General features: G+C 58.4%; 1 protein-coding gene across 1 annotated transcript in view; it reads right to left on the reverse strand.

The window, feature by feature from the left end:
* Positions 1-6: 6 nt before the first annotated feature.
* The window catches only part of EEIG1 (estrogen-induced osteoclastogenesis regulator 1), a 36,530-nt gene continuing 25,802 nt past the window's right edge, over positions 7-10,734 (reverse strand). The window contains exons 4-11 of the mRNA XM_024762238.1: positions 8,837-8,953; positions 7,041-7,087; positions 6,730-6,884; positions 4,877-4,981; positions 4,600-4,795; positions 4,016-4,137; positions 3,851-3,920; positions 7-2,482 (exon numbers count right to left, since the gene is read on the reverse strand). Of these exons, the coding sequence (XP_024618006.1) occupies positions 2,437-2,482; positions 3,851-3,920; positions 4,016-4,137; positions 4,600-4,795; positions 4,877-4,981; positions 6,730-6,884; positions 7,041-7,087; positions 8,837-8,953 (858 nt within the window). The 3' untranslated portion in view covers positions 7-2,436. The remainder of the gene's footprint in view (positions 2,483-3,850; positions 3,921-4,015; positions 4,138-4,599; positions 4,796-4,876; positions 4,982-6,729; positions 6,885-7,040; positions 7,088-8,836; positions 8,954-10,734) is intronic.

Raw genomic sequence — 10,734 nt, forward strand, 5'->3', positions numbered from 1 at the left:
AAAAAAAAAAAAAAAAAAACTAAAAATATTGTAGACCTTTATTTCTTTTCTTTAAATCTCCTAGTAAAAACGTTAAACTGTCTTTCAAGAAGATTCCAAACTGGCATTGCATAGACCAATTCCTTTCCAAAAATATCTCTAATATACTCTTTCTATCTCTCTCTATATAGGATTTTAAGTCCAGAGCTGTGGGCACCTAATGGGAATTCACTGAGCTTGAGGGGACCATAGGGCCGAAGAATGAGCTCCCACGTGGGGATGAGGCCAGGGGCTCCAGGCCTCCGGCTCCAGCCAGCATTAATTTGGTTGTGGCCGAATTCTGTTAGTCCAATTACCCTGGCCCAGGGCCTAGCGTGGGAGGGTGTGGCAGGCTCTGTCTCCTTCTGGGGTGACTGTCAAGTTCAGACCTCGCCTAGGGTGGGGCTGGGGTTCCTGGTTTGGGGAATTCTCCCCAACAGCACCAAAGCCAGCTATTTTATGTCTAAAGCCCCAGAACTTTGAATCAGACCCCAAATACACCCTGAATGCATCTCCTCACTGGGCTGAGGTCATGAAGATACAGAAGGGAAGGACAGCATTCCCCCATCTTCTGGGGGTCACTTCAACTGGAGACAGTGCGGCCAGCTCCCTTTTAAAGTGCCAGGTGTCTGTGGGGCAGGAAGGGACCCGCAGAGCTGACCAGAGCCTTCTCCAGCCAGAGCAAATGCTCCGTCCTGCCTCAGCAGGCACCTTCGAACATTCATTTTCTAAAAGTTAGGTAATTAAAAACAACAACAACAAAAATCCTAGAAATGCTCTGGTCCCAACGCCAGGAGGTTCCAACACCAAGACTCCAATTCTTGCCAGTGGGGCAGAAGGGCAAGGACCCCTCCCAGCCTGGGGAGGAGACACCCCCATCTGCCCCCATCCAGATCCCCAGCCCAGCTGGGACCCAGCCAGCGGGTAGGGAGAGAACAGAACCACCTCCCCTCACCTGGGGGAGGAGAAGATACCAAACTGTGAACTCTAAAAACGAAAAGAAAAAGAAAGGAAGGAAGGAAAGAAGGAAAAAAGAGGAAAAAAAGAGGCAAGAAAAGGAAAAAGGTATAGGGCTAAGTAAACACCAGCCTGCTGGGTTTATACAAAATGAGTGAAATTTAAAAGTGGCGGGGGTCTGTCCAGGGACTGGCTGGCAGTCAGAACCCACCTTCAAGCAAGTAACGAGGACTAGGACGGGAAAGTGCTGAGAGCAGAGGATTTAGGGAGGGGGGGCGGGGCCAGACTGCCCCCCCGCTGGGAAAACCCCATTAATGGACCCCACCTCGCCCTTGCCCAGAGAGGGGATGCTTTCAGAGGATGGCTGAGGCTTTTCTGGCCAGGAAGCCAGCTCCAGGCCAGTGCAGTCACAGCCCACCTGCCTCTCCAGCACTGGCCCCGGCCTGGGCCAGCTGACCCTGAGGGCGAGAAAGGGCGCTTTGCCTGCCAAGCCCAGCCCAGCCAGGCCACTGACCTCCAAGGGCTTGGGAGGCACCTGCCCTGGCTTCCTACTGGAAGCCAGCTGCTCAGGACCCAGTCCCGGGCAGAGGGGAACCACCGTCCACGCTCAGACCTTTCTCAGCATGGGGCTCGGGCCTGAGCTGGAGTTAACTGGAGTGGGGAGGGGCAGTGCCACGTTCCAGCCGGGCTGCTAGGGCTGGGCTGCTGACTGCACAGCAGGCAGCACCCAGGAATCCTTGGGAAGGGCTCAGAGCACAGGCAGGTGAGGGCCAGGGCGCTATGCTGGAGACAAGCGTGTGCAAAGTGCAGGCTGCAAGGGCAGCAGGAGAACATTCGTTGCAGGGGGAGGTGGGGTCTCAATCTGGAGTGTGGGTGGGGTTTGAGGTCTTGGTTCCCAGGAGGAGGCCGCCAGCAGGTCCCCCGGGACACAGGGAAGGGACAGCTGAAGCACTGAGCAGTCAGAGGGCCATGGTGGCAGGATTCCAGGGGTGGACTGGCCCCCCAAGGGCAAGGGAACAATGGAGCAAGGCCCTGCCAAGGCCACTGGCTGGGCCAGTGCTCCTGGAGTGAGCAGGGACACAGAACAAGAGGCCCCTCAGCCACAAGCATCCTTGCATGTGCAGGAGCTGCTGCATGTCCTCGCCGAGGGGCCAGGTGGGTGTCCAGAGGGGCAGTCCCCGCCGCGTTTGTCTGGCCCACCTGCTTCACGGGCCCATGTGTCCAGCCCTCTAGTGGTTCAGAGGAGAATATTCACAGTGGTGCCCGGGGCCCTGGCGGACCATGAGCGTCCCAGCAATGATGGGAGGTCAATGGAATGATGCTTTGGGGCTGGAGTGCATGGAGCAGGCACAGATGAAATGCGGCACAGATGGTGATCCGAAGGGGAAGGTCCCTTGTGGAATGACTTGGGTCTGGACGCCTGTGAAGGCAGGGTCCTTCTCCAGCCTGGACGCCTGCTCCTCAATGGCTTTCAATCACGACTGGCTCATAGACCCCAGAGGAGACCCTGCGGGGAGAGACAGGTCAGCTTGTCATCCTTGATGGTCCTTTGCGCCAGGTCCTTTTGGCCAGGCCCTTGGGAGTGCTTCACAAGCAGGCCCCATTTTGCAGAGAAAGAAACTGAGGCTCAGAGAAGTTGAATCACTTGCCCAGGGCAACACAGATGTTAAGTATTGGAGTCTGTAGGAGTGCAGAGCTGGCACAGACCATGCCCCAAGCCCTCCTGAGCACCGGCAGCTCTCACGCTGGGGTGTGCTGCGCCCATCCTCACGACAACTCTGGCAGGGAGGGCCTGAAGCTAGCCCCACTTGACAGGTGAAGAAACTGAAGCTCAGAGGGATTACGAGGCTTGCTAAAAGCGCAGCAGAAGGTTGGGGAGCTTGATCGGCTCTTCTCCCCACTGAGGGAGGCCAGGGCCACCCCTGGGATTGTGGACATTCAGGGCTCAGCATACAGCTCTGCAGTGACCTTGCTGCCAAATAGATCGGTTCTTCCCGTCCTGCATCTCAGTTTCCTCATCCTCAGAGGGGGCTAGAGAGGGATGTCACAAATCCCCAAGGAGGTGCCCTCTGTTTCCTTCTTGCCCACCCCACCCGGGGCAGCTGAGGCGACCATGGAAAGATGGCAGTTGCAATATCATGCCTCAGCCAGTAGGGGTCAGCAGAGCAGCACCAGAGGGCAGGTCTGGAGACCCTGCATGGCCCAGCAAAGACCCCTTGGAGGTGGGGCCCACAGGAACCAGGGGAAAAGGCTTCAGCACAGCCCCGCAGGTGGGAATCTCTACCACTCATTCATTCATTCAGTGAGCCAGGCACACAGCAAGCATGCTGTAAGTGAATGATCATGAGAGGGCACTCTAAAACTGTAGGGTTCAAGTCCAAGTTTGATCCTACCACCTCCTTGTCTCTGAACGCCATGCAGCAGAAATCTGTGTTGCTCACTGCCGTATCCCCAGCACCGAGGGATAGCTCAGTACCTGGTGTGTAGCCGGTGTGCAATGAATATTTGTTCAATAAATAAACGAGTCATCATCATCATTTTTTTAGGAGTTCCCAGATCCAGGAGGAAGGGAAAGAAAAGTAGAATCCAAAATAAAGATGTATTAATCCCCTGCTATGTGCCAGGCACTTACCAAGCTTCCTCAGAACCCCCAAAACCAAACCCAGGGCCTTTGTCCCAGGTTTCCAGGTAAGGTGGTGTGGTCCACATCATTTGACAGATGGGGAAACTGAGGCTCAGAGAGAAGTGACTGGTTCAAGGTCACACTGACAAGAGCTGGCATTCAAAGCTAGGTCAGTGGGCTGCAGAGGCCATATCCTCTCACCACTATGCCCCAGAGCCACACTCGGGACCCACCCAGAACCTTCAGCCCTACCTGTTGGCCAGCTGGATGCCACTCAGGGTGGTGGAGCCATCGCGGCTCACGAACAGCCGGAGGTTGCTGTCTGTGGGGACACAGGGAAGGATGGGGGCTGAGCGGAGCGGCGCCGCCAGGGAGCCCCTGGGCATCGTCCCTGGCCTGCCGGCGCGGGCAGCTCACCCTCAGTATTGCTGCCGTCCGTGAAGTCCTGGCTCTGCATGATCTTCTCCACGATGTCATCAGCGTCAATCCGCGTGTCATCCACCCAGGTCGGGTGGCTCTCCACGGAGTCCTTCTTCCTCCTGGGGCGGGGCGGGGCAGAGTCACAACAGTCAGGGCAGCAACAGGCACGACGACACAGGGCCGAGCCCCGCAGCACTCAGGATGCTCCAAGTTCCCGTGAGAGCTGCTCCAGACTGTGTTCATTTCACCCTCACATCAAACCCTACGTGCGGACGCTGCTACGACCTGGTTTTACACAGGAGGCCACGGAGGCCTTGAGAGGTTAAGTACCAGCCTCTGAGAGGCTGCAGAGCAAGGGAGCAGGCGGGGACAGAGGGGACACTGAACCGCACGCAGCAACCGCTCACTGAGCATGCGTGCCAAGCCGGGGCGCCGCGCCTGTGAGCATCAGCTGGTTGAATAGCCACGCCCACACCCCTGCGGCAGGGGCCCCCTTGTCCCCCTGTTACAGGTAGAGGAGCAGAGGCTCAGGGAGCCACCGGCGGGGTCTGCTCTCCAGGAGCACGTATGGTGAGACTTACCGAAACGAGCGGTCCGACAGATGTGAGGGCCGGGGTGGCCGCGGCGGCTTCTCGGGGGGCCGGTGCTCACGCTCGCTGCCCTCGGGACCCTCCACAGCTATGCTGAGGCCGCCCGAGGCGCTGCTGCTGGTGGACGTGTTCCGGCGGTGCGTCAGGTCCGAGAGGCTGGAGGAGCGCGAGTGCTCGGTGCTGTAGCCTGGCGGGGGGTCGCTGATTACTGGGAGCCGGGGCCGGGGAAGGTGGAAGGCCAAGGGCAAGGGGCCGGGCGGGCACTCACCAGAGATCTTGGACTGCTGGCTGGCGTAGCTGGAGTTGCGGGAGTGGCCGGAGTGGAACACCTCCTCGGGGCTGGAGAGGTTCTGGTCCGGCTCCTCTGGCACCCCTGGAAGCCGGGTAGGGGCAGGGGTTACCAGTGTGCCCGCCCTCGCCCTTGCTCCTCCTCTCACTAAAGGCTTCTCTTAGGAGGTGGCCTTAATGCGAAACCTTCAGGATGCGTGGAACGGAGCAAGCCAGAAGGAAGCAGCATCAGGGGAAGGGCCTTCTAGACAGAGGGAACGGCATAAGCAAAGGCCCTGAGGCTTGAATGGGCTTGGGTCTGTGTAGCTGGAGTGGAGTGAATAAGGGGGTGCGGAAGGCGGGGAACACACTTTCAGGCCGTGACAGCAGGAGATTCCAGGGAACCAGGCGGGGTCTGCCCAGCGCTCCATGAGTAGCCCCACCCCACCCACACAGGAAGCAAGGACTCATCCATCCTCTCTTCGGAGATGAGCACACGCAGGCCATAGGATGGACCCCAGGCCTGCCTGTGTCCCCACCCAAAGCCACATGGCTTTTCAAGTCAGCAGGTTCTCCACATCTGAGGGGTTGCAGAAAAGGGAGAGCGAGAGGCAGAAAACCAGCTATAGAGGCTTGTGGGGGCTCAAATCCCACCCCCCGTGGGAGAGGCACCTCTGTTACTTTGCACAAAAGGCCCCATATTTGCTGGAGTGGCCTGGTCCCCAGATCTCTCCTCTGGGGACCCCCACCCTGAAGCTGGAGAGAGCAATGAAGCTGGGGAGCCCCCATTCCTGCATGCAGCCCCCAGCTCTGGGCCACACTAGGCTGGGTGTGCAGGAAAAACGGGAGTGGAGGGAAGCTGGCCCTTGGGGTCAGAGGGTCCCTCACTGCTCCCATCCCCTGGGGGCAGAATCACCCAGCAAACAGGGCCTGAGGCCCTGTGCCCTAATTGCTCTTGCGGCACAAATCAGGGCCGCCGCGTGCCGCCTTGCTTACTGATCAGCTAAGGGGTAGTCCTCCCAGCCCTGAGCTCACCCCCAGGGAAGGGGTGCAGAGGTCAAGGCCCATGCTCAGAGGGGCCTGCTTCACCCTGCACAGCACCCAGGGTTGGGGGGTGGTGCAGGCTGGAGCCTTCTCTCCTGGTATCACCTCCCCCTCTTAATTGCCACACTGATTCCTCTGGGGATTCAAGCTCATTCGCATTTTTCATAATATTAGTAATAATGATAATTTAACAAAACACGTGCTGGGAAATAGAGGATGCACTATGGGCCAGGCGAGGCGCGCACGTACGTTTGCTCAGTTCATCCCCAGAGCAACCCAAGATGTGACTGCTACTGCTGATCCCATTTTGCAGAGGAGGACGCTGAGACCTGGAGAGGCAAAACGGCCAGTCAAGGTCATGCAGCCAGTCACAGAGCAGGAGCTCATAGGACATCCCTCTGCCAGGAACACTGCACACCACACCCCAGATTCAGCTCAAATGACACCCCTTCAGGGAGCTTTCCCCGGTCATCCCCAGGCGGACACTTTCTGTGTCTCTCTGACACCTCTCGTCACAGCTGTAGGTGGACATGCATTTGACATATTTATTGTCTCATTGACACCCGTCTCTCCTGCTAGGCCAGGGACCCGGTTAGTCTCGGTCCAGGGCGCTGCTGTGGTCCTGGGGCCACGCACAGAGCCCAGATCACAGGAGGGGCTCAGACGCCTGCCTAATGGAAGCGTGGGTGGGTACACGCCATCCCACTAGCCTTCCCTTCTCAGCAAGCATCCCCCTTGGGACCTAGGGATATGGGGAGGTAAAAGACTTCGGCCATGGGAGGGGTAGGGAGGGCATGTGAGGAACAGTACCTGAGCTGAGGATGGTGGGCCGGGCCTTGGGTGGCCGGGACCCTGTCAGGGAGTTGGTGCCACTGCCACCGCTGCTGGTCCCGCCACCCTTACACGTCAGCTGCAGGGAGGAATCCTGGCCTGGGATGGAGATGGACTTGGCAGTGGACGGCGGCCTTGGGAAGACAGATGGGTGTGACCGGAGTGCCCCACTTTGGGGTCGGAGAAGACAGGGGAACCCAAGAGCCTGGAGGAGGGGACAGTCCCTTGTCCCCCCTCCCCGTGTCCAGGACAGAGCCCCCACCCCTCCGGCACCCTGTACCAGCACTCACGTCTTGAAGCAGGGGTCTCCAGAGAGTAGGAACATTCCAATGGTGACCTGTGCAAAAGCCGGAGGAATCAGCCACGCCCCATCCACCCCCCCACCCAGGCGCCCGGCCTCCCTGTGGCCTCCCTCCCTGCTCTGGCTTCAGATGCACTTGGACTCTGATCCTATCTCTGTCCCTTGCTGGCCCTGGCAAAGCCACCAAACTTCAGTGAAGCGCAGTTTCCTCGTGCAGAGGACAAAACTGATCCTAACGCCTACCTCGTGGAATAGTGGAGAGGATGCTGGGCACCTGGCACGGGATGAGTGAGGAGGGAATGTCAGCTACTGTCATTGCAAAACCACAGACAGACTGTGAGGCCCTCAAGGGAGGAGCCGCAGACACTCTCTATCCTCTGTGCCCCTCGCAGCCCTCAGAGTAGGTGAGCAGGTGGGAGGGAAGCTCTCGATGCCTACGCGGTGGGGAGGGGTTCACAGATTCCAACACAGAGGGCAGGGGCTTGTGAAAGTTTGTTGAATAAAGTAAAGCAAGAAGCCATTAGAAATGTAACATCCACTCGGGCAAAGATTTTGGCAATGGTCTAAACAGGGCAAGGTTTGGGTCCCCAAATCTGGGCTGGGGCGGAGCGACAGGCAGAGGGGTGATGGGGTGGGAAAGAGGTGCTCAGATCACGGGGACACCTCTGACAAAAATGTTGACCGCTGGGGTGAGGCTTTGTTTTTAATGGATTGTTTCATTTGGCCATGATAGCAACCTACAAAGTACGTGATGGCCCCAAGCTGTAGACGAGGGAACTGAGACTCAGACTCAGGGGAAGGGACTGCTCAAGGCCCTGCAGACAGGATGTGGGGGAGATGGCCCTGAACTGGAGGCCACCTGCCCCTGGGGCCTTGATCTGGCCTGAGGATGCACTGGGCCACTGGGGCAAGGCTGAAAGGGCTTGGCTCTCGCAACAACTAGCCTGGACCTTTTCAGGTGCCTCTGGTTTCTTCGGCAAAAGGCCCAGAACGCCCCAGAGCCCTTGCCTGCCACCTCTTGCCCGGCTCTGCCAGGCATAACACGCTCCCGCTGGGCCAGCTCGCAGAGGTGTGGTTACAACAAGACTGTTTTCTCAGCCAGGTGGAAGGGTGTGGGGACGAGGAAGAGAGGCATGCTGGCAGTGGATGCCCAGATACCTCTGTCCCAAGAGGCCAAAGAGGCAGCTGCCTGGGGGGAGGGTGATGCCCTGGCTGGAAGCTTTCCCGTGGCTGGGCCCTCTGAGCAGCTGCCCGGCTCTGCCAGGTCCGGGGATGGCAGTCCATCTGCTCACTGATGCTCTGGGAGCTCAGGCTGCCTCATAGCATGTGGGCAGTGGTTAGGAGCTGGACTGCAGGCTCAAGTACCAGCTCTGCTTGTGACCCAGGCGGATGATCGAACCTCTGCGCCTCAGCCCCCTGCGGTGCAAAACTGGGGCCAATGATAGATACCACACCCCACGGGGCTGTTGTCAGAAACCACGAGATAACGGGTGGTAAGCACTCAGCCATGCTGAGCTCACCAAAAGTGCTCACCAAAGCGTTAAAGAGACTATTGGGTCCACCCCTGACCCTGATTATGGATGGGGAAACTGAGGCCAGTGCCTGAGTCAGGCCTTCGATGGTGCTTTCCCGACCCCAGGGCCCACGTCTTTCCCAATGTCTCTCACTGCCTGTCTGGGGTGAGAACCTGTATTCTTAACAACCGTTCAGGGGACTCTGACAAGGAGCACGTTTGCCCCCGCCCCTTGGTGGGATGGGGTGGATGGGGCAGCAGAGCCCTGGTACCTTGAGGATGGAGTTGTCCTGTCGGGTGTTCTTCGTGTCGTATCCCTCCAGCAGGCAGCAGCGCACTGTGGAGCCCGAGCCTGCAAACTCCGCCAGGTTCAAGTCAGCAAAGCCCAGCTGTGGGGACAGAGGAGAGGGTGGGAGGCTGAGGGGAGTGCGGGCGCATGGCTGGCAGCCCAAGGGTTAGCTTGGCAAGGTGGGATGGGGAGGGGAGGCAGAGCCCTCGGGCCCGCCCCACGGCCCAGAATGACTGTTGCATAACCTGCACCCAAGGACAGAGGCCCGGGCTGGCGGCTCCAACGTGGCAAAGCCAGGAGCTCACATCCCTGAGCTGCACAAAGCACCCTTTGTGCCGTGTCCCAGCGTGCACCAGGGCAGCGCCCGAGATGAAAGGACATTGTTGTCTGTGACACAGACGCATTGTTCCCTGGGAAACAAGGCCGTGCTGTGGGAGCCACCAGGCCAGCGGACAGGAGGGGAGGGAAGGCCCGTGGGAACTTGGCGTTGGGCTGCAAGCGTGGAGGGCACTGCAGGGTGAGCAGGAGACCCTGGCGGGAGCTGGAGAGAGGGGCTGGTGGGAACTCCCAGCTGCTCCTGCGATGCAGAAGGGAGCAAGGGATGCGGAGGGAAGCGAGAAAGTGTGAGAACATGGTGTATGAGCTGAGAAGGCCTCCTGGGTGGAAGCCAAGTCTGCCAGACCTGGAGGTTGAGGTTGGGGGGATGCTGGGCTTGGCGACCTGGAAGACGAACCAAGCCAATCAGGGACATTTATTGAGCACCTGCTGCATGCAAGTCTCTACTGCAGAGCTTAGGGCACATGTTTCAGACAAGGAAACTAAGGTTCAGAGCGGGGAAGTGACTTGCTCAGGGGCTCACACACCTTAACCGGCAGAGCCAGAACTGACATTAGGCCTGATCAGCGTCAAGTCTCACCACCTCTCTGGGCCTCAGCTTCCTCCTCTGATTAAGGGGAGCTGAGCCTGTGGTGGAGGTTTGATTAAAGAACGGAAGGGAAGGGCCTGGCAGGTCTGACATGTGACATAGCAGGTTTGTGGGGGGAGGGGGAAGGAGGTGGGAGTTCCGGCTGTTTGCCGGCAGTTTCTTTCCTGGCTGTCCTTCACCCACATGCAGCAACAGGAGGAGAAATCTCCACTCCGAGAGCATCTTCCACAGCCCGGTTCTAGCCACCCTGCCCTCTGCTTCTGGAGAGGGCATCAGCGCCCCGGCCAAGGCGGAGTACAAGGCCTGGTCCACTGAGCTTCCTGGGCTCTGGTCGGTGGGAAGGAACACGCCCTGCACAGCACCTCCCTCGGGCTCTCCACGCAGAGTGAGGTGAGGCAGAGGTGCATGTCCCCTCTGGACTGACTGAGCCCATCCCCTGCTGCTGGGCGCCTCCCCAGGCCGCAGAGGGTGGGCGAGAGTCCCCACGAGAAGGGGGCTTAGGGCAGAGCAGGCTGATTCAAAGCCAGAGGTAACCCTTCCAGAGCCATCTTCCCCCACCTTCCCCAGTGGAAAAGGTTTTAATGCGTAGGCCTGAACTGTCTGTGGGCACAGGGAAAGCCCGGCAACCACACAGATGTGCAACAGCGGGGCCTGGCCGAGCCCTCTTCACCCAGCCAAACGATGGGCCCCGCTGCTGTTAGACAGCAAAAGGAAATTTGTGATGCCACAAAAACATGCCCATGATGTATTGGTAAGTAAAAAACCAAGTTGCAGAATCTGTTTAGAACAAGTCCCTCTTGTGAATTTAAATATCATATCACCTGCGTATGCACAAGTACACACAGGGTGTGCCTTGCATGATCCTCTAAACCATATGCACACGTTTTATTCACTGCTCTGGACGTATATTTCATGCTTTTTTTTTTTTTTTTTTTTTAAAAGCTCTGTGGGGCTTC

This window comes from Neophocaena asiaeorientalis, unplaced genomic scaffold (genome assembly GCF_003031525.2).
Source record: "Neophocaena asiaeorientalis asiaeorientalis breed wild unplaced genomic scaffold, Neophocaena_asiaeorientalis_V1.1 scaffold78, whole genome shotgun sequence".
NCBI lineage: Eukaryota > Metazoa > Chordata > Mammalia > Artiodactyla > Phocoenidae > Neophocaena > Neophocaena asiaeorientalis.